The 22041-nt window shown below is 36.7% G+C and overlaps 1 protein-coding gene across 1 annotated transcript in view; it reads left to right on the top strand.

Annotated features, from left to right (window-relative positions):
- Positions 1 to 22041, top strand: part of NAPG (NSF attachment protein gamma) — a 30671-nt gene that overhangs the window by 5947 nt on the left and 2683 nt on the right. Inside the window, exons 2-10 of the mRNA XM_024580333.3 lie at positions 321 to 388; positions 2317 to 2401; positions 3101 to 3118; positions 3790 to 3820; positions 7034 to 7143; positions 7259 to 7325; positions 7613 to 7683; positions 19702 to 19780; positions 21663 to 21742. Of these exons, the coding sequence (XP_024436101.2) occupies positions 321 to 388; positions 2317 to 2401; positions 3101 to 3118; positions 3790 to 3820; positions 7034 to 7143; positions 7259 to 7325; positions 7613 to 7683; positions 19702 to 19780; positions 21663 to 21742 (609 nt within the window). The remainder of the gene's footprint in view (positions 1 to 320; positions 389 to 2316; positions 2402 to 3100; positions 3119 to 3789; positions 3821 to 7033; positions 7144 to 7258; positions 7326 to 7612; positions 7684 to 19701; positions 19781 to 21662; positions 21743 to 22041) is intronic.

Below are 22041 nucleotides of genomic sequence, written 5' to 3'. Positions count from 1 at the left end.
TCACCCCAGTCACTGGTTCTATGGGTCTTAGGTGGGGCAACAATTAATATTTCTAGCACATTTTCAGGTAATCTCTGCTACATTTGGATGTTATACAGGCATTTCAAAAGGAGGAAAACCATGTCTATGGCAGTGGGAGGGAAAATGGTGAGGTTGTATTAAATTGTAAATAAATTAAAATTGTATTAAATTGGATGGGGACTTGTTACCTGATGGCTCCTCTTCCTTTTTTTTAATGACCCATAAAGTCATACAAACAGGGTTCTAATTTATAAATGTGGTTGGCAACCTCTAAGAAATATGTCTTTCTTTCATTGTAGCCTGAAAACTGGTTTTTTAAAGTGGAAGCCAGATTATGACAGTGCTGCTTCTGAATATGGAAAAGCAGGTACGTGTGACTATAGCCCTGTAACTCCAATGGCAATCTTAGAGTGGGCTGATAACTTTCTCTCAGCATAATTCTTGCTCTTAATGCTTCCTATAAGATTCTAATAAACAACAACAACCCAATCCCTTGTGTGTTTAACACTTGTTATTTTCAAATGTGTTGAGGGCTGAGGCAGAGATCCCCATATTTCTTCATGACAGCAGAGATGAGTAGGGTGGGCAGAACTTAGCTGCAGGTTTAGCATTGTATATAATGTATTTTGGAACTTCATTCAATTGCATAGTATCTCTAGAAGTTTGCCATGTTCTTTTTTTATAATCCCTGTTATTGAATACAGATTTTTGTTAAATTTTTTGTAACGTCTTATTGTAAGCAGATCTAAAATCATGTGTTTGGTGCATGATTTTTTATGAGAGTCACTTTGAGATATACTGATAAATGTTCATGAGTTAAGCTACATAAATATTAGAATATATTTATCTGTATGTAAGATAAAAATGATCTGAAATATGCAACAGGTATGGGTTTTGCTAAAAATTTAGCACTTTTAAGTTATGGATATAGCTTTTAGCATATCTGTGATTGTTTGTGTTTCATTGATAGCAGCTTCTGATCACTTTTACTATCCTAGCATAGAGATTGTGTAGGTACTGGGCTTTTGGCAGACTTTAGTTTTAGTACATCACCAAAGAAAAAAAGAATTGGGTAAGTTGAAGCTAATCGATGCAATACAAAGTGTCATTTTCTAGATAATAAAAGAAGTAACAACAAGTGAGTCTTTAGCACTTTTATTTAAATCCTGAGTAAATTCTCTGATACTTACATATATCATATTTAAAGGGAAAATTTTTAAAAGTTCAAACCTTATATGGATTTTATGGGCACCTGTACAAGAAGCTTTTGTAATGGGAGGGCACAACATTTTTTAAATTTCCATGAGGGAAATTTGACACAGATTTGTTTTATATACATCTGAGACCATGAGCTGCTTTCAAAAATAATTATTTCAGGTCAGGTTTTTCCCATTAAAGCATTCTTTGTTCAGTTTCTTTTATAAGTTTATGCAAATACATTTAAGTCGTAGAGGGAAATAGTTTCGGTACTTTCAGTATTTTACTAAAAGAGAATTTTAAGAGTGTATTTTTAACAAATACCTTTTTTTAAAAAAATTGTATCCTTTTTATGTATTCGTAAGCAACCTTTGGTAAATTTGTCAAATCTGTAATACATTTTAGAGCCAGTCCTAATTGTTTTGTTCTGATGATGACATTTTATAGCAATGAGCAATGTATTTTAACTCTTTGGATACTGAGGTTTTTTTCCCACAGAAACCTAAAGAGTACAAAAGCTTTATTTTAAATGCATTTTTAAATGTTAGGCATTTATTTTAAAGATTGTGCCAAATAGGAGGGCTTATTATTAAAATATTTAATGTAGTTATTGGTCTTTATTTCAAAAATAATTTAAAAGATGGAATAAGCTATAACTAAAACACTGGGGTTTTTTGTTTGTTTGTTTTTATTAAATATAAAACTAGTGAAGTAAGGTACTGATTTTTGTGATAGTACCTGTTAATTTGGGAGCATTGGTTTGACCGATGCTATCTTAGTTTCTCAAAGCTTAGATGTTGGTATTAGTTAGAAAGACTTCTTGGTTTTGAGTGGAGATAGCACTGATTTGTAGGAAATGGTGTACAAATAAGAAAACAACCAACTTTTGAAAATACCTCTAAGTTATTATTGAAATGTGGTAAGAAAGTTGCTTTACAAAAAGTAATACTTCAAAGTTTTATGACTCTTCCTAAATATTTGATTAAAGTAAGTATACGTATTTTCTAATATTTCACACATGATACAGATTTTGGTAATGATTCATTTGAAATTTTTTAAGTGGTGGAAATAGAAAGTCTTTTTGTTGTTTTATTTCAGCTGTTGCTTTTAAAAATGCCAGACAGTTTGAGCAAGCAAAAGATGCCTGTCTGAGAGAAGCTGTTGCCCATGAGAATAACAGGGCGTATCTTTTTCAGCCTTTAAAAAGGACTTGACAATTCCATGATTTTGACAAACGCATTTTCACTTGTTACGAATTTGCTACATGTGGAATCCAATGCTGTTAGATTAGAAAACAATCTGTATATTTAAACTTTGAAGGAGCGTTTATAGACACTTCTGATCATAAGGTCTATACTGCTTTGCAGAGTTACATTTGAGAGTTTATTTTTGATTTTTCTGGATTTGCTTAATGATGGTTTTACTTGGGATGAAGTGAGGAAAATCTGTAATAGGCACTGAGGAATTAAGAGGTAGCACAGGTATTGGAGATACATAAACTGCTATATAAATATTTTAAAAATACAGTCTTCCTCTGGTATTTGAAATAAGATTTTCCTGAAGTTTTTTAAAACTTATACTGAAAATTGTTTATTTTATCTCACTTGCTAATTATGATTATAGTAGTCTTGCATTTTAGTAAAACTTCATATTAATGCATAATGGAACTAGTTTAAAATCTATGTGTTATTCTTGTGAATTACGTAGTTCTAAGAGACATCAGCAGGCATAAAGTTATTTCTTCTTTACCTGTTTGTAGGATTTGCCCTTTGGATTTCCACTGGGGCAGTGATTTAGTTACATTTGTCTTTTAAATAGTAAATATTTAGAAATGGTTGATTTGATTTTTTTCCTTAATATTGACTTTGTTACATCCATTCAGTCTTTTTCATGCTGCCAAGTAAGTAAATATTCTCCCACATTTTCATGTGTTTGCAGATTATTATGTTTTAAATGTTGCTGTCTTTCCATAGGTCAGTAAATTTTTCCTAAAATACAAATTTGTAAATAGTGAATTATTTTGTATTGACTTAAATAAAAATCATTTCCATTTGTTTCAGTGTTTACCTGAACCTTGAAACTAAGCTCTCCTAAGATAAAGTGTTTAAATTAAATGCACGTTAATATTTTTAAGATCATTCTATTCAGTAACCTATGAAAAAACAAGTAAGTTAGGACCTCTCTTTTTCCCCTCTTTCTTGATAGTTATAGTGCCTATGGAGAAAACTAGGAATCTTTCTCCTGCTTTTTTGGAGAATACTTACTTGTTTCAAAACTTGGATTTAGCCTTGTCAAGTAGAAGCTCATTTATTTAACCGTTCTGAGTCATACTTAATTTTGCATTTGCAAAATAAAATCCCTTCAACTCAGATGCCTGATGTTTCTAAGGCATTATTGCCCTCAAAAATAAAAAGAAGAAGAAAATAATGTTCTGTGCTAATACAAGCCTAAAATAATGTGTAGTGCCTGAGCCAGTTAAAAGTGAAGTAACTTTCCTTATTTGTAGTAGAAAGTTTCTCCTCCTCCTTTTTTCTTTAAGATCTCATCTGAGAAATTGTATTCTCTTTGCAGAGCTTATGAGCAGGCTGGCATGATGTTGAAGGTCAGTAATGTTCTGTCCTACTGTTACGTAGGTAGAATGAATTAACTACACCACAATGAAGTAAGTTTATGTTGAAGTTGAAAAGTCTCCTTGCTGTAAGGCAAGAGAAGGCCATGCTAATTGGACCTACAGGGTACATTTTATGTGTCCTAAGATAACAAGTTTTAAAAGTGAACTTTAAGAGAACATTATGGAGGGAACTGGGAACCCCAAGGTTCTAAGTTCTGTGACCAGGAGAGAGTGTATTGCTAAACAAAGAACTATGTGGGAAGTCTCCCTAATTTTGAGAAATGTAGGACATCTTACTGTAGTCAAAAATTTACAAGTATATATTTTTTACTACCCATGAGTTATAGAAAGAGATTTTTGCTTGTTTTAGATGCATATCAGTTGGCATTGAAGAGAAATAAAGACTTAAGCTGTTGCTATTTAACTGATTCTTTTTGAATGGAATATTTTGGTTAATGTGGCTGTGCTGCTTTTCATATTGCAGCTTCTTAAAAATAGGTTTGGAATTAATATACTGTTGTGAGACAGAATATACTGCTTATGACACTGACTCTCAAAGTATGCCAGTAGCAATTGAAATAAAACATTTTCCTTTGCATTTTTATGTTCTCTAATATGGTAAAAAGTTGTTTTGAATTATTTATTGTAAAGCATTGTTTTAAGAACTTACTGTTTTTAATTTTTACAACTTCTATAATCTTACTGATTTTTTAAGTGAATACTTGCTCATTATAGAACATTTACAAGTACTGAAAAGATTAAAGAATGTTAGTAATTGCTGTTAACATATTTACTGTTCTTGTAGTTATTTTCACATAATACATTTTCACGTATATAGAAAATAGAAAATGTTCTACATACAGTTTTGTATCTTACTGTTATATTTAATGTTTTCAGGAAGATTTTCTAATATCATTAAAAAATACTTTCATAATATATATCAAGGGTTTTAAGAGTTTTCATAGCATTTGACCCAGGAATGCTAATTGTAATTCTAATTTGTAAAGAAATAGATAGCTTCCCCTGAGACTAGGAAACACCAAGGTGCCTCATGAAATCTCAATGTACTTTGTGCCTATTACTAGGATGTGCTGTCTTCATGCAGAAATGCTAGACCACTAATAGTATATAATCTTCACAGCCTCAGCTTGTATTCTAACAGCTGTGCTAAGGCTTTAGTTTTCATCAGTGATTATTATGCAGAAATTATTTTCTTTTTAATCTTTTAAGAATTTGAAAGGCACTACTTTGAATGAAGGAAAAATAAACCTATGGATAAGGAAAAAGACAAAAGAAAGTGCCTTATGTCATTCTCTTGTATTTAAATTAAATGCTTTTGAATAGTAGTGGCACAATTAGGACTCTTAGTTAGGAGTCCTGAGCTCCCTGGTCTTCCATTCATTCTGATAAAATTCCCACCATTTTGTCACACAAACCTTCACATTCATCGCCCGTTGAGGCTTAGGAAGGGAGAGTTTGTCAATGGAGACACAGGGGAAGGCACGGGGACTTGTTGGATCAACCTCTGGTTCTGTCATTTCACAACTGTTGTGGTTTCATAGCCTGTTTGTACCAAAGAAGCGATGAGGTGACTACGGCACACAAGCCAAGCCACTGAGAATAGGCATATTTTAATTTTGTTCTTTATGATTTTACTGTACAGAAGAACAGGGTGAAGAGTATAAAACAATATAACTTTTAAGCAGGCAGCCAATCTTTTTTTTATCAAGAGTTGTCAGCATGGTGGTTAGGCCTCTGCAACTCATAGTCATGCCTGATTTGATGCAAAGGCAAGAAGAGGTACTTAATTAATTTTTAAACACTTAACTTAGGTGGTACATCATATTGCCCCTATCTGTGAGGGTAAGACTCATGAAGGATAGTACCCTGTTATATATTTCTTTAATCCCCCTAATGTTTTATATATTGTAGATTCTCAGTATACATTTATTTAATTAATGGATCAGTGAATTGGGGGAAGAAAAGCCAAAGTAACCCTCAGAATTAAAGTGGGTGAAATAGATTTTGTTATACTCACCTTCGCTTTCTACCAAATGTCCTTCAACATATACCATAGACACTTGATTCTTTCCTTGACCTTTGGTTTCTATAACAAAAAAAAAGATTTTTTTCACCTAGATTTGAGGTTATATTAACTGATAACATTCATTACGCTTGAGTTTGATGGCAACTTATTTTGTGTAGTATCTTTTAGTCTGTTGTATTGTTATTTATCTCCATAGCTAAATAATAAAAAAGTTATATTTTAAAGTTTAGAGTGCAAGTTTTGCATCCTAAAAAATTTTTCAACTTAGTGAGAGACTAAATAGGCAGATTTGAAAACAACCCATGAGGTGTTAGCATGGAGCTTACATTGACATACAACATGTCAACCCTAAGTAAATAATGCCTGTATACTTTATATCAAGCTTTTAAGTGAATTTTTTTAATTTTTAAAACATTTTGATGTGGAGATACTAGATATGATGTCCTCAGGATGCTGAGACTTAGGGTTTAATGGTAAGATACAGAGTTACTCTGTTGCTGGCATTCAGCATGGAAGATGGTTGTGAACTCAGGCGATAGGGGAGTGATTGAGATAAAGGAGGTGAGCCTGGGTGTGTAGGGCAGTAGGATAAGGGGAGAAATGAGTCTACTTCCAGCAGGTGACAGGCCTCCACCAGGACCACTGCTGCTCAGCCCCAGCGTGTTATTGCATGCGGGAATGTAAGCCTGCTGATGCCATAGATTTTGATATTTCTTAAAAATAGGAAGTCATAATACAGCTTTTGTGAAAGTATCTGATTTAAAATACTGAATGGTTCAAACGAGAGGCACTTGTAAATGAGATCCAGCCGTTTGGGCTACCCATTTCGCGTAGTCCTTGTATATAGTAGGGACTCAGTTAATGTTCAAAGAATTTTGAGTGCTTATGAAAGTAGTAAGGAGCAAATCTTTGTGTAGTTCCCTGAAATTCTGTGAAATGATGAATTCTGTGTAGAAATTAACTGATACATATTTAGTTTGGCTAATGAAGCTTGATGGGGAGAATAACTATGTGAAGGCATTTCATTTTAAGTGTATTTATTGTGTAAGGTTTGACTCATTTACCTTCATGAGTTAGGGATAAGATAATTGAATTTTAGATTAACTGTGTGTTTAAGATGGTGCATTTGCTGATCCATGCTGTATCTTTTGCCGAAGGAGATGCAGAAACTACCAGAGGCTGTTCAGCTGATTGAGAAAGCCAGCATGATGTATCTAGAAAACGGCACCCCCGACACAGCAGCCATGGCATTGGAGCGAGCTGGAAAGTGAGTGTGTGGAAGAGTCTCTGCACAGAAGCCTTTATCTTTTTGTCTTAATAAAGTCCTTTGAGAAACAAGTTTTCTATTTCTCACATAAGTCAAATTTTCTTTTCTAATTTAGGCTTATAGAAAACGTAGATCCAGAAAAGGCTGTACAGTTATACCAACAGACAGCTAATGTGTTTGAAGTAAGTTTGAATTTTTTTCTTCAAGTATACTTAGAATATTTAGATTCATAATAGGCAGGAAAATAGAGAAACAGCAGTTACTTTATAGAACTTTTCTGTGCGCACAACTGAACTCTATTTTTTTCTATCAGAGAGTAATGAAGTGGACTAGCCCCTTTGGTATTGCCCTCCCAACACAGCCCCCTCACCCTCATATTGAGTGCCATTACTTTTTCATTCGATAATTATTGGAGGGAAAAATATTACTCCATTAAAGCAGCCAACGCTCTTTTGTTTGATACCTTCAGAATGAGGAACGTTTACGGCAGGCAGTTGAATTACTAGGAAAAGCTTCCAGACTGCTAGTACGAGGACGCAGGTAAGTTTTCCAAAACTGTTCATGTTTTTCCATATATATTATACCTTTAGTTCATGTTTGGAACTAGTTAAGTAATTTTGGGATTGGCTTGTTAATCTTTTTGGTGTAAGCGGTAGACACACCAGGTGACCCAGTACAAAAATTGATGTGTGTGAGATGGCACATTGAGTTAAATATTTAAAAGATCTGTTTTTCTAAAGTGTAATTTCAAAAAGTATCATACATTGTGCTTTTATTGGCTAAGAGCCGGCTCAGGAGCACTAGAGAGCAATTTTCTGGATCTGATACTTGGTTGGATTATAATGTCTCTTCTTGAGGAGAAATATCTCTGTAGGCATAGATAACAAGATGCCCTAAATACTCATCCCTGAAAATGGACAGCTTTTTGATGACCAAATAGTGTCATTAAATAGAGTATTTACTTTTTATCCTTTAAATATATGGCCTAAGGCACAGACAGCTGGATCTCAGAAACCTAGAATCCCTATTGGACTTTCTTTTTTACTTTGCCTCAACTTAAGCCTAGTAAACAATTTCTGTCATTCATAAAATTCTGTTTGCTGAGCTCTCATTTCACAACAGTTAAGATAAACATCCTTAAGAGACTATGAGTCTGAAGATAGATATCTTAATTGTGATATGCTCCTAGCCCTCCATTGACAGGAAAGACCCAAGACACATTTTGTCAAGGAATCAAAAAAGAAATGACTGAATAATCTATGAATCCCTTTCTGAGACTGAATTAAGGATTTTTTCTTCATTAAGACTGCAGATTCTAAAATATAATTCAAACATTTAGAGTAGCAGCAGAATAAATTAATACAGAATTAATAACTATTAAATGTTCTCATTTAAATACACAACTTTATAGGACATTTTTCATTGATTAAACAGTAACATTTTTATTCTGTTTTTAAATTAAGACTTTATATTAAACCATGAAGCCCAATTTAATTTATAAATCAGCATTGGGTTATTACCTTTATTCATCTTAATGCTCTTGGCTTCCTAGAAATTAAAACAATTGAAATGCTAACTCTGGCATTGTCCCACTACTAAATGGTGGCCTAAAAAATTGAGGTTAGTCTCTGAAAGGATTCCCTACAGAAAACAAAACTGTTTGTGATGGTGGTTTCAGGCTGCTGCAGAATAGCTGAAGTGAAAGGTAGTACCTAGATTTTGACCCTCGTGAGCAGGGCTCCACACTGTAGAAGCAGGAAGTTGTGTCTTTGAGTCTTCGTCACTGGGCAGATAGGCAGGTCTGGCATACCTTTACCTCCTTTTCTCATTTATTCCCATCCCAATGGTCTTCCTACAAGGCTTCCAGTGCCTTCATAGAGCTCTCTCCACTGGGGCCTTTCCACAGGGCCCCACTGAAGGCCTAGAAGTGGAGTTGGAAGTAGGAGTAGAAGGTGGGATGACTCTGTGTAGGAACGTGCTCTCTTTCAGCTTCCTTAAGGTATTTCTGCTTTCCATATCCTTTTCTCTTTTGTTTCCTGAAATGCAGATTATCTAAAACTGTGTTTTAGGGGAAGTAGCAAAGGGAGAGGGGGGTGTCTAAGATGTCCCTGGGGAGGTCAGTGGAGGAACATTTTTCAGTTATGTGCACATACATGTACCTTGAGAGAGCTCCATTAGGGGTGGTAGCCACCATCATTCTGAAAAAGTCACTGGTTCATTGTGATATGTGTCTGAGAATCATGATTTTATAGCAAGTACTAAGTTTTCTTCATGGTGTCAGTAGAGGGGGAACCTATGAATTGAAAGAGCAGCAGGAGTGAGAAGGTTATCTCTATTGCTTGAAAGGCGGACATTTATAAATCTAGGACAACCAAGAAGTCTTTTGTTTACTTTGTGAATTTGTTTTATTGCTTTTTTATCTTTTAGTAAAAATGCATTTAAAAATGATAGTATTTAATGTAGTGTTGAACAAAAATTAATGTTGTGGAAATATTTTTAAAAATTATCTAATAAGGTAAAAATTGATTATAATTTACACAGGAATATTAAGGAATTTGATACTTTTAAAAGTATCATTAGGTACATGTAGTATGAAAGAATTAAAAGTCAACTGCCACTGTAATTCTATCAGAATTAAGTAGTGCAAGGTAAGAAAAACATGGACAGTCAATATTAACAGAAAGATAATTGAGATAATTTATGTGCTGTTTGAATATCTTGAATTTATATTTTGATTATAATCTGATTTGAGACTATCAGTTGCCTAAAATAAATAAAACAGATGGTAATTTTATACTTTGTATAAATAACATCTGATAGAATATGGAATGAAATTTAAAGTTTTATGCTTGTTACATTTAGTTAATATGCATATATTTTTTCATCTACTTGAGACTGTCAGATTTAATTCTAACTTAATAATTTAGTTTATGTCCTAGTGTAGCAGAATTAAATAACCTATTTAATATATTGGTATTAGTCTCCTGTTTTTCTCTTATTTCTGGAGAGCTGTAATGCAGAAGTGAGTCACATTTCATCTGTGAAATGGTCACATCTGGGAGCCCTTAAATCGGTACTAGACCAGTGTCCTTGTTTCATCTTGGGAAAGGCTTTTCCAGCACGTTTATCTGACTTACCTGTGAGACTTTCTGTTCCTGTGCCTTCCAAAGATCTGAGGCAGCTGAGCAGATGGGTACACTGTATGGTTGGCTCATAGTGACCCCAATCCAGAGAGTTTTGCTGTAATTCCCAGTGAGGAAGAGAATCCCACTTTCTTTTTTTCTTTTAGATATACATTGTTTCCTTTTTATTGAATTTATTGGGATGACACTGGTTAACAAAATTACATAACTTTCAAGTACACAATTCTACAACACATTACCTGTACACTGTTTTGTATATGTTCACTACCCCAAGTCAAGTCTCCATTGCCATTTATCCCCCCTTACCTCCTCACTTGCCTCCAACCCTCCTCTCCTTGGCAGTTACCACACTTTTGTCCACATGTATGATTTATTCATCTTTTTTTTTTTCTGTTTTGCTCAGTCCTTCCACCATCTCCCCAAGCTCTCCTCCCCCACTTTCTGAAGCTGTAAGCCTGCTGTCTATCTACGAGTCTGTCACTGTTTTCCTTGTTAGTTCATTTCATTCCTTAGATTCCACATATGAGTGAAATCAAATGGTACTTATCTTTTTCTTAGTGGCTTATGTCACTTAGCATAATGCTGTACAGGTCCACCCATGCTGTTGTTGCAAGTGGTAAGATTTCCTTCTTTTTTATAGCTGAGTAGTATTCCATTGTGTAAATGTACCACAGCTTTTTTATTCACTCATATTCTGATGGACACATGGGTTGCTTCCAAATCTTGGCTATTGTAAATAATGCTGCAGTGAACATAGGGGTGCATATATTCTTTTGAATTAGTGTTTCAGTTTTCTCCGGATAAATTCCCAGAAATGAAATCACTGGGTCATAAGGCAGTTCCTTTTTTAATTTTTTGACATAACTCCCATACTGTTTTCCACAGTGGCTGCACCAGTCTGCATCCCCACCAACAGTGCACGAGGTTTCCCTTTTCTCCACATTCTTGTCAACACTGGTTTGTTGATATATTGATGATAGTTCTGCTGGTATGAGGTCATATCTCATTGTGGTTTTAATTTGCATTTCTCTGATAATTAGTGATGTGGAGCATCTTCTCATGTACCTGTTGGCCATCTGAATGTTCTCTTTGGAGAAGTGTCTATTCAAGTCATTTTCCCATTTTTTAATTGGATTGTTTATGGGGGGTTTTTTGGTGTTGAGTTGTATGAGTTCTTTATAAATTTTGGATATTAACCCCTTATCAGATGTATCACTGGCAAATATGTTCTCCCATTTTGTGACTTGTCTTTTAATTTTGTTGATGGTTTCCTTTGCTGTGCAAAACCTTTTCAGTTCCATGTAGTCCCATTTGTTCATTTTTTTGTTTGTTTACCTTGCCCGAGGAGATATGTCAGAAAAAATATTGCTAGAAGAAATGTCCAACATTTTATTGCCTATGTTTTCTTTTAGGATTCTTATGGTTTCAAGTCTAGCATTTACATCTCTAATACATTTTGAGTTTATTCTTGTGCACAGTGTAAGAACATTGTCTGTTTTTATATTTTTGCATGTATCTGTCCAATACCCCCAATACCATTTGTTGAATAAACTGTCTTTACCCCATTGCATGTTTTTGCCTCCATTGTCAAATATTAATTGACCGTAAAGGTGTGTGTCACCTTTAATTAATTCACTGGGGCTCTCTACTCTGTTCCACTGATCTATATGACTGTTTTTATACAAGTACCATGCTGTTTTGATTACTATGGCCTTGTAGAATAGTTCGACATCAGGTAGTGTGATTGATTTAACTTTGTTCTTTCTCAAGATTGTTATGGCTATTCTGGGTCTTTTATGCTTTCATATAAATTTTTTGAATATTTGTTTTCATTCTTTGAGCTATACCATTGGTATCTTCATAGGAATTGAATGAAATCTATAGATTGCTTTGGGAAGCATGGATATTTTAATGATGTTAATTATTCTTATCCTGAATATGGTATGTGCTTCCACTTATTTGTATCTTCTTCAGTTTCTTTCTTCAGTGTCTTCTAATTTTCCAGGTACAGGTCTTTTACATCCTTCGTTAGGTTTATTCCTAGGTATTTTACTCTTTTTGAAGCTATTAGGCATGGTACTGTTTTCTTAGTTTCCTTCTCTGATAGTTTATTTTTGGTGTATAAAAATGCTACCAATTTCTGGATATTAATTTTGTATCCTGCTACTTTACTGAATTCATTTATCAGTTCTAGTAGTTCCTTGGCGGAACCTTTGGGTTCTGTATATACAGTATCATGTCATCTGCAAATAATGACAGTTTCACTTCTTCCTTTACAATTTGGATGGCTTTTTTTTTTCTTTATGATTGCTATAGCTAGGACTTCTACTACTGTGTTGCATAAGAGTAGTGAAAGCAGAAATCCCTTTCTTCCTGATCTTAAGGAAATCACTTGTAGTTTTTGCTCATTGAGAGTGATACTGGCTGTAGGATTGTCATTTGTGACCTTTAATACATTGTGGTATGTTCCCTCTGTTTCAACTTTGCTGAGAGTTGTTATCATAAATGGGTGCTGGATGTTATCAGATGTTTTTTCTGCATCTATTGATCTGATCATGTGATTCTTATCCTTCATTTTGTTTATGGGGTGTATCATGTTTATTCATTTGTGGATATTGTACAGACCTTGCATACCTGCGGTAAATCCTCTTGGTCATGGCGTATGATTTCTTCAGTGTATTATTGGATCCAGTTTGCTAATACTTTGTTGAGGATTTTAGCATCTGTGTTCATCAGGGATATTGACCTATAATTTTCTTTCTTTCTGAAGTCTTTATCTGGTTTTTGAATTAGGATAATGCTGGCCTCATAAATTGACTTTGGGAGTCTTCCCTCCTCTTGAATCTTTTGGAATGGTTTAAGAAGGAGAGGTGTCAGTTCTTTTAATGTTTGATAAAATTCACCTGTGAAGCCATCTGGGCCAGGACTTTTGTTTGTTGGAAGTTTTTTGATTACTACTTTAATCTGGTTCTTCCTGATTCAGTTTTGCAAGCTTGTTTGTTTTTAGGAATTTATCTAATTCCTCCAGATTGGAATTCCTCCAGTTCCTCCAGATTTGTCCGATTTGTTTGCACATAGTTGTTCATAATATTTTCTTACTATCTCTCTCTTTTTTTTTTTTTAAGAGAGAGTGGAAGGGAGGGAGAAAGAGAGGGAGAGAAACATCAGTGTGTGGTTGCCTCTTGACGCCCCCAACTGGGGACCTAGCCTGCAACACAGGCACGTGCCCTGACTGGGAATCAAACCATCGATCCTTTGGTTTGCAGGCCGGCACTCATTCTACTGAGCCACACCAGCCAGGACTCATTTGTATTTCTTTAGTTTTAGTTGTTACTTCTATTTCATTTCTAATTTTAGTTATTTGGGTCCTCTCTCCTTTTTTCTTGATAAGTCTAGGGAAAAGTTTGTCAATCTTGTTTATCTATCCAAGAACCAGCTGTTGGTTTTATTGATCTTTTCTATCATTTTTTAAGACTCTACTTCATTTATTTCTGCTCTCATCTTTATTATTTGCTTCCTTCTACTAACTTTGGGCTTATTTGTTTTTGTTTTTATTTTTCCAACTTCCTTTAAGTGTAAAGTTAGATGTTTATTCAGATGTTTCTTATTTCTGAGATAGGCCTATCCCTGGTAGGACTGCTTTCACTGTGCCCCATGGATTTTGGGTTGTTGTCTTCTCATTTTCATTTGTTTCGAGGTATCTTGATTTCCCCTTTGATCTCATTGTTAACCCATTCCTTGTTAAGTAACACATTATTTAGCCTCCATGTCTTTGTGTGTTTTTCAATTTTTTTTCTAGCGATTGGTTTCTAGTTTCATACCACTATGGTCAGAAGATGCTTGATATTTTTTCAGTCTTCTTAAATTTATTGAGACTCGTTTTTGTGTGCTGATGTGGTCTATCTTAGAAAATGTTCCATGTATATTTAAAAAGTATATTCTGCTGCTTTGGGGTGAAATGCTCTGAAGACATTTATTAAATCAACCTTGATTTAGTGTGTCGTTTAAGGCTGTTGTTTCCTTATACATTTTTTGTCTGGGAGATCTATCCATTGATGTTAATGGGTTGTTCAAGTCTCCTACTATGACTGTATTACTGTCGATCTCTCCCTTTATGTCCATCAAGTTTTGCTTTACCTATTTAGATGCTCCTATGTGGGGTCCATTTATGTATACAAGGGTTACATCCTGTTGTGGATTTCTCCCTTTGTAGTTAGGTAGTGTCCTTTGTCTCTTGCTACAGGCTTGGTTTTAATGCATATTTATTTTCAGAAAAAAGTCTTCATGTCCCAGCTTCTTTTTTATTTCCATTTGCATGAAATAACTTTTTCTATCCCTTTACTTTTAGTCTGTGTGTATCTTTCATTCTGAGGTGTGTCTCTTACAGAAAGCATATATACGGGTCTTGTTTTCTTACCCATGCAGTTACCCTATGTCTTTTGATTGGAGCATTTAAGCCATTTACATTTAAGGTGATTATTGGTAGATTGTATTTATTGCTATTTTATTTTTTAAATATGTTTTTTCTTTTTCTTCTTTTTAAAGCAAACCCGTTAACATTTGCTATAATCTGATTTGGTGGTAACAGACTCCTTCAGCTTTTTCTTGCCTGGGAAGTTCTTTAGTTCTCCATCCATTTAAGTGATAGCCTTGCTGTGTAAAGTAGTTTTGGTTGTAGGTCCTTACCTTTCATAACTTTGATTATTTCATACAAATTCCTTCTGGCCTGAAATATTTCTGTTGAGAAATCAACTGACAATCTAATGGGAGCTCCGTTGTGGGTAACTATTTGTGTGTGTGTGTGTGTGGCTTTTAAGATTCTCTTCTTGTCTTTAACCTTTGCCATTTTAATCATCATGTGCCTGATGTGGGCCTCTTTGAGTCCATCTTGTTTGGGTTTCTCCATGCTTCCTAGGCTTGTCTTTTTCCTTTATCAAGGAAAAAGATAGGGAAGTTTTTGGTCATTATTATTTCAGATAGGTTCTTGATCCCTTGCTCTCTTTTTTTCCTTCCGATATTCCTATGATATGTATGTTGTTACACTTTGCATTGTGCCAAAGGACCCTTAAGCTATCCTAACTTTTTAACATTATTTTTTCTTTTTGCTGTTCTGATTAGGTGTCTTTTTTCTACCTTGTCTTCCAAATTGCTGATTTGATACTCTGCTTCATCCAACCTACTGCTTATTCCTTCCAGTGTATTCTTCATTTCAGATATTGTTTTATTTATTTGTGGTGAATACTGTTTTTTATGGTTTCAATGCCCTTTTCCTTGCTGTTGAGCATCCTTATAACCATTTACTTTAAACTTGATGCCCAATAAATTTCTTGCCTCCATTTTATTTAGGTTTTTTTCCCTGGGGAGCTCTCCTGTTCTTACATTTGGGGTCTGTTTCTTTGTCTCCCCATTTTGGCTGCCTCTTTGTGTTTGTTTCTGTGTATTGGATAGATCTCATATCACTTCCCATTTTTGTGGGTTGCCCTTACAGGTACTGGGTGACCTGTGGAGTCCAGTCATGCAGTCTCTATGATCATGTGAACTCAGTGCTCCAGGAATGTTCCTTGTGCGGGTTATGCATGCTGTCCTGTAATTTTTGGGTCTTGATTGCTGTTGGCTCATTCATGCATGGGATCAGCCCTTAGGCTGGCTGACTGTGAAGCTCAACCCCAGCCATGCTGTGTGAGCTAATGTGCAGGTGCCGACCACACAAAGCAGGATTCCTCTGCAGGATTGGGTGCCTCCCAAGATCTCCTTTGGATATGCTGCTTGTTAAGTTTACAGGATTCTGCTCTGATGCTGTCTGAAGCTGGCCACTGGTGTGCTCATTCTGAGCTTCTTGGAAGGGACTCTGGTGCAAGCCAGTGTAAGATGCTGCTTGTTGCTGTCCCCCGGCTACCTGTTTGGAACTACAGTTAATCCATATTTTAGGGATGCCTCTGCTAGGCTTGGGTGCATGCAGGAAGGACCATGCTGTACACCAAGACTGGCTTTTATCTTCAGTGGCTTGGGGGCAGGTCAGCAAAAGTCTCAAGGTACCCCAGTGAGATCCACCTCCTTCTGCCTCCACCTGTCGCTGCCAGTTAGGCTCAGTCACTGAAAGAGCGTCTGGCAGTACTCCTTGGTGGGTAAGCTCCACAGGGTAGAGTGAGTTGGAGTCTGGAGAATCAGGTTTTCCTCCAGGCTGATGCCACAGGGAGGGGAGTGCTCCAGCCAAAATAGGTGGTGTGTGCAGTATGAGAGTGACTCAGCACAGGGATCCTTGTGGCTTCCCTTTAGCTCCTTCCCCAGAGGCACCCAGACTGTCCTCAGGTGCCTCTACTCTGCTTCGTCCTCTCTCTGCTGGAGCCCAGGGTGAGTGGCTGTGTCTCTAGCAGACTCTTGCCTTTCACTGGCAGATGGAAGCCCCATCACTTTTCACACCGAGTTGTTATGTGGGTGACTTTTCCCAGCTCTGGTGCTCTAGGCTGGGGAGTCCGACTTGGGGTTTAGACCCCATACTTTACACGGGGATCCTGCAGCTGAGATATCCCTCCAGAACCTCAGCCACTGCCCTTAGGAGAGGGCCCAGCCTTTCTTCCCTCTCCACCCTTCCTGCCAGTCTCGACATGACTTCTTCTTATAAACCCTTGGTTATAAGACTTGTCTTCAGCTACTTTTCATGTGGTTTTTCAGGATGGTTTTTCTATAATTTAGTTGCAGTTTTAGTTTGCTCCTGGGAAGAAGTGAGTGTAGCATTTACCTACTTCACCACCATCTTGAATCTCCTCTAACTTTCATTTCAGTTAACCACCCCCACCCCCACCTTACTCCCATTTCTAAGACTCACTTAGTGAAGAAAAGTTCTTTCTATCAATCATCTGAGACAGTCACTAGATTCTAAATGCAGGGAGGGCTGGATGTATGTGGGGCAGGCGGGAGGGTACTATCTGAGGATAATCACTAGGTTTCTGCCTTGCGTAACTGTGTTCTGTCTGGTGCGATGCCCAGGTTTATTGGGGATGATGATAAGTTTTGTTGGTAGTATGATGAATTGAATAAAAACTTTTTTAGGTAGTTAAAAATATATTGTGGAGTTTAGGAGGTAGTTGGGGCACAAGGAAAACTTTTGAGTCTTTGTGTGGGAGGTATCCATTGAAAGCTCGGTTGAGTGAGGTCCTGTGTCAAATTCCTGTCATATGCACATAATTTTTATGGGGCTTACATTTCTGAATTACAGGAAGATAAAAATTCTCTTCTCAGCAAAACCAGATACATTTTATTTTTTAAGGAGCATTAAGAATTACCTGTTTTTCACTATAAGTAATTAATAATTTTCTGGATACATTTCAAAGTGGATGGTTTATATGTCAATTTTATGGACTGTTAGCAAATTTGATCAACTTTTTAAATTTTTACTATAAACCCATATAAGTGTAAAGTATCTTGCATGGCTGTTTTGCTAGGTAGGTATTAGCACATAGAAATGGTATTTCATGTGTTGAGAATGTAGCCTTAATAGTTAAATATATGAAAAGTTTGAAATACTGAGATTCCTAACTGGGATGATATAATTGGAACATTGTGGTCATAGAATGTTGTGATACTGTTTTTTTTAAAAGTAGGATCTGTGATAAGCTCATGGTGACAATTAAAAATGATAGATACATGTAATCCTCCCATATTAATTTTCTATTTCTGCCCAACAAATAACCAGAATCCTAGCAGCTTAAAACCACACCCATTTATCATCTCTCAGTTTTGTAGGTCAGAAGTCCTGTACGGTGTAGCCAGATTCCCTGCTCAGGGTCTTTCCAGGGTGGCATCACAGTGCCAGGTGTGTCTGTGACCTCCTTCCTGGCTTGGTGGTTGTTGGCAGAATTCCTTTTCTTGCAGCTGTAGGACACAGTTTTTCCTTGTTGGTTGTTGGCCAGGGGCCACTCTCAGCTCTAGAGGTGCCTGTAGTTCCTTGGCATGTGCCCTCTGGGTGATTCCCAACATGGTAGCTTGCTGCTGTTTAAGGTTGGCGAGAGCACAGCTCTCTTGACACCCGATCTCTAACTTTCTAAGGGCTCCCTGATTAACTCAGGCCCATCCGGGTAGTCTTTCTTTGATTCATTCAAAGTCAGTTGTTTAGAATCCTCACAGGAGTGATATTTCATCATATTCAGCGGTCATGCCCACACTCAAGGGGGAAGTTATACAGGGAGTGTATATGATGAGCAAGAATCCTGGGGGACAATCTTAGAATTCTGCTCCCATGCCCAACTTATAAATCAACTTTGTTCCCATAATTTAGCAAGTTGAACTCTGGAGATTCAGAATGCATTTCTCCAAAGGGGCCTTTTTTATGAGGCAGTAAGTTGACAGGGCACAGACTACAAAATTCAAATTAATTCATAATGTCATTTAAACAAAGCCACTAGTGTATTTTAATTCGAATATTTAAAAAAATGATAAGAAAAATACTGTATAGCATGTTAGTATTTTTAATTTGAGTCACAGCAACACCTTCTTTCCTCTACATCCTAACAGCGCAGAATGCTTGCTCCTGAATCAACAACAAGACAAGAATGCAAATAAATAATAGAATCATTAACAAATAAATAACAATCCAAGAATAAACCCTTTCACGTCCTCACAACTGTAAACCTGCTTTTGCCAGCCCCAGTATACTGTAGCTCCACTGGGAGATGGTGATCTGAGTAGCATTTAATGGGATTAAGGTTGGGGAGGCAAAAACGGCATAGGGCCTTGGAGGATCAGAGGAAGATTTTTGGAGATCCTTTCCTCTTCATTCTGTCCTCTGAGTGGGATGGAAGAAAAGGTGAGTGTGAGAGTAGACAGAAGAAGATGAATGCAGAGGATCACAGGTGGTAGGAAGCACTTTTCTAGCCTCGATCTGTGTGCCTTTCCCTGCTGTCCTTTTCTGCACCAGGTGCTGTTGGGCTCACTGAGGAAGTAGGGAGCATGTGACAGTGAGGACAGAGCGGGAGAAGTAATTCTTTAGTGGCAGGCAGTGCTGGCAGGGCATCTGGATGGCCTTCTGGTGGAAGGAAATAAATCTGGGATGATTAAATGGAGAGTTTTTCTCTCTAATACATTTCATAAGCACTCATAAAGCAGTTTGTTGAATTTGAAAGATACTGATTAGTGAATGATCCTTACCAGAGTTAAACTTCTCCATTCAAAGTAACCTGTCCATAATTTCTCTTGCTTTTCTCTGTCTGTCTGATGCTAAAAGGGCAAGTTGAGCATTTAAAAGACAAGCCATATGAGCAAAGCTCATGGGAACATGGATTACTGAGTAGGTGCTAAAATGCCTGATACCTTCTTCATTTCTCTAAGAAAACTGTCATATCAAATACATTACAGTAATGACCTCTGCTGTAGATCATTTGGACCTGGCTTGTTTTACATTTCTTTGTTTTGTCTTCAGGTTTGATGAGGCAGCACTCTCTATTCAGAAAGAAAAAAATATTTATAAGGAAATTGAGAATTATCCAACTTGTTATAAGGTATGTTTTGGAAATGCTTATTTTTAGCTTTACATTAGATAATTTTTCATATTGGCATAAATACATACCTATAACCAGATTCTATGGAGACTCTATGGATAGTTGTATGTTTTTTTAAATAATGCTTTTTAGGCCTCTATTTTTGGCCAAACTGGACTAAGCTACCTGTAGCCTATCCCTCTTATTGATTACAACCTAACCTTCCAGAGAAAATACAGAAAAACAATTATTTGAAAAGTAGAACAGGATGATGGAGGGGAGTAAACACTTGGAGAAGCAGCCAATATAGCATTGGGTTTCCAGGATTTTTCCTTGTTCCTCTCGTGGCATTGACTTAAGAGAAGCCTCAGGCATGGAGCTGGGCAGCAGAGGCTCCAATGGCTAAAACTCCTAAAGAACCTGTTGACCCCATCTTTCTACCCAGAAGGTCTGGGAAAATAGACCCCATTGTTTTCATCTCTTTTTTCTCCCCTTGCTTTGCTCTGAGGGCAAGCCCTAGTCTTGGGGCTATAGCTGTGGGGGTGGCACAGGCAGTTAAAGTGCCAATGGAAACCTAGTCTGTCTGGCCAGAGGAACTGGGAAGACGAGCTAAGAGAGCAAGGAGAAAACCCCAGAAAGGGGAGCTGGAATACGGAATCCCCTTTCTGTGTGTGTGGGGGCCCACACAAGTCTTGGTATTGCTCCCCAGCTGTGCCTGTGCAGGACAGACCCAGAGGCAGAGCATAGGCTCAGAACTGCAGTAAGACCACACCACTGTCCAGGGCTCATAGCACCTTTCCCGGGCTCTTGTGTAGGGCAGAGCCCAAGAAGCAGACTGTACTAAGACTAGAGTCACTGCCCAGCAAAAGCAGACAGATCGTGCAATCTGAGCCCGACTAGGGTGATTGTCTGCTGGAAACACCCAACTCTCCTGAGAATTAGAGGACGCTCTATGCAGCATAACATTCACAGTGTCCAGGGTGTAGTCCCAGATTACTGAACATAGGAAAACATGACCAGTTTTCAGGAGAAAAGACAACTGATGCCACCCCAGAGGTGACACAAGTGTTGGAATGACCAGATCAGGACTCTGAAGCAGCTATTGTAAGTGCTGCTTGAGGCAAAGGGATACACAGGTGAATGAATGGAGAGCAAATTATTTTTAATGGAAACTATAAAAATGAACTAAATGAAAATATTAGAACTGAAAGAACAATAGCCGAAATAAAATACTAGATGGGTTTAATGTGATGATGGAGATGAGAAAATTTGAGGAACTTGAAGGTAAAAGGTACCTGAAAAATAGAGATAATAAAGTTTGAAGGGCTATCTTGATGATATCTTACTAGTTCATATCTTTGATCTTACTAATGCTTTTGTTGGCTTATACATAGTATCATTGTTTCTGTTTTCTAAAGTTTTCATTCATTCTAGTTTTTCCTAGTATTTCTTTCTTTAAGAAGAGCAAAGTACAATTGTAGAGTTTTGTCTTCCTTTTTTATTCCCTTTTCAAGATTAAACCTACGTATATAGGTATTTAAAATAAAATTTCTTTCAAATGTATGGTTGTGATCTAAGGCTTTGCTACTCTGTGTGGTTCTCAGACTAGCAGTGTCAGGAGCACCTGGGAGCTTGTTACAGACAGCAGGATCTCGGGCTTGCTCTGGGCCCAGTGGCTCAAGGTCTTCATTTTAATAAGATCCCTGGGTAGTCTGTTTGTACATTGGAGTTTGAGGTGTACTACTTCAGGATATTTTCCCCAGATGTCCTGTGAAAATTACTGCAGAATTGTATAAATCTCTCTGTATAAAACCCAAACTCGGAAAGCTAAGTTCCTGACGTCAGGAAACTGACTTTATTAAAAAGATGTAAATTTGGACCCTAATCACCTCTTCTGTTTTAGAAAACAATTGCTCAAGTCTTAGTGCATCTCCACAGAAGTGACTACGTGGCTGCAGAAAGGTGTGTCAGGGAGAGCTACAGGTAAGACGCTGAGAGCACTGTCTTCACTTGGAATGCTAACATTTCTATTAATTTGAGATTAATGCTTAGATACATAACCCTGGCTATGAAACTGGTTTGTTTTAAAAAAAATAAATAAATTTCATTGTGACAGGAGCACCTGAGGACTGTTTCAGTTTTTACAGCAGGATTTTTACAAGTATGTTCTGTCTTGTATTTTTCTCCTGGGACTTCCATGGAAGTGAAAAACTTGAATGATTTTGTAATGTTTGCCTTCTAAGAAAAAGAGTAATGAAAAAAAGAGAAGTGCTCAGAACATA

This window comes from Desmodus rotundus, chromosome 10 (genome assembly GCF_022682495.2).
Source record: "Desmodus rotundus isolate HL8 chromosome 10, HLdesRot8A.1, whole genome shotgun sequence".
NCBI classification, from domain to species: Eukaryota; Metazoa; Chordata; class Mammalia; order Chiroptera; family Phyllostomidae; genus Desmodus; species Desmodus rotundus.
This window is presented reverse-complemented; position numbering and strand designations above follow the sequence as displayed.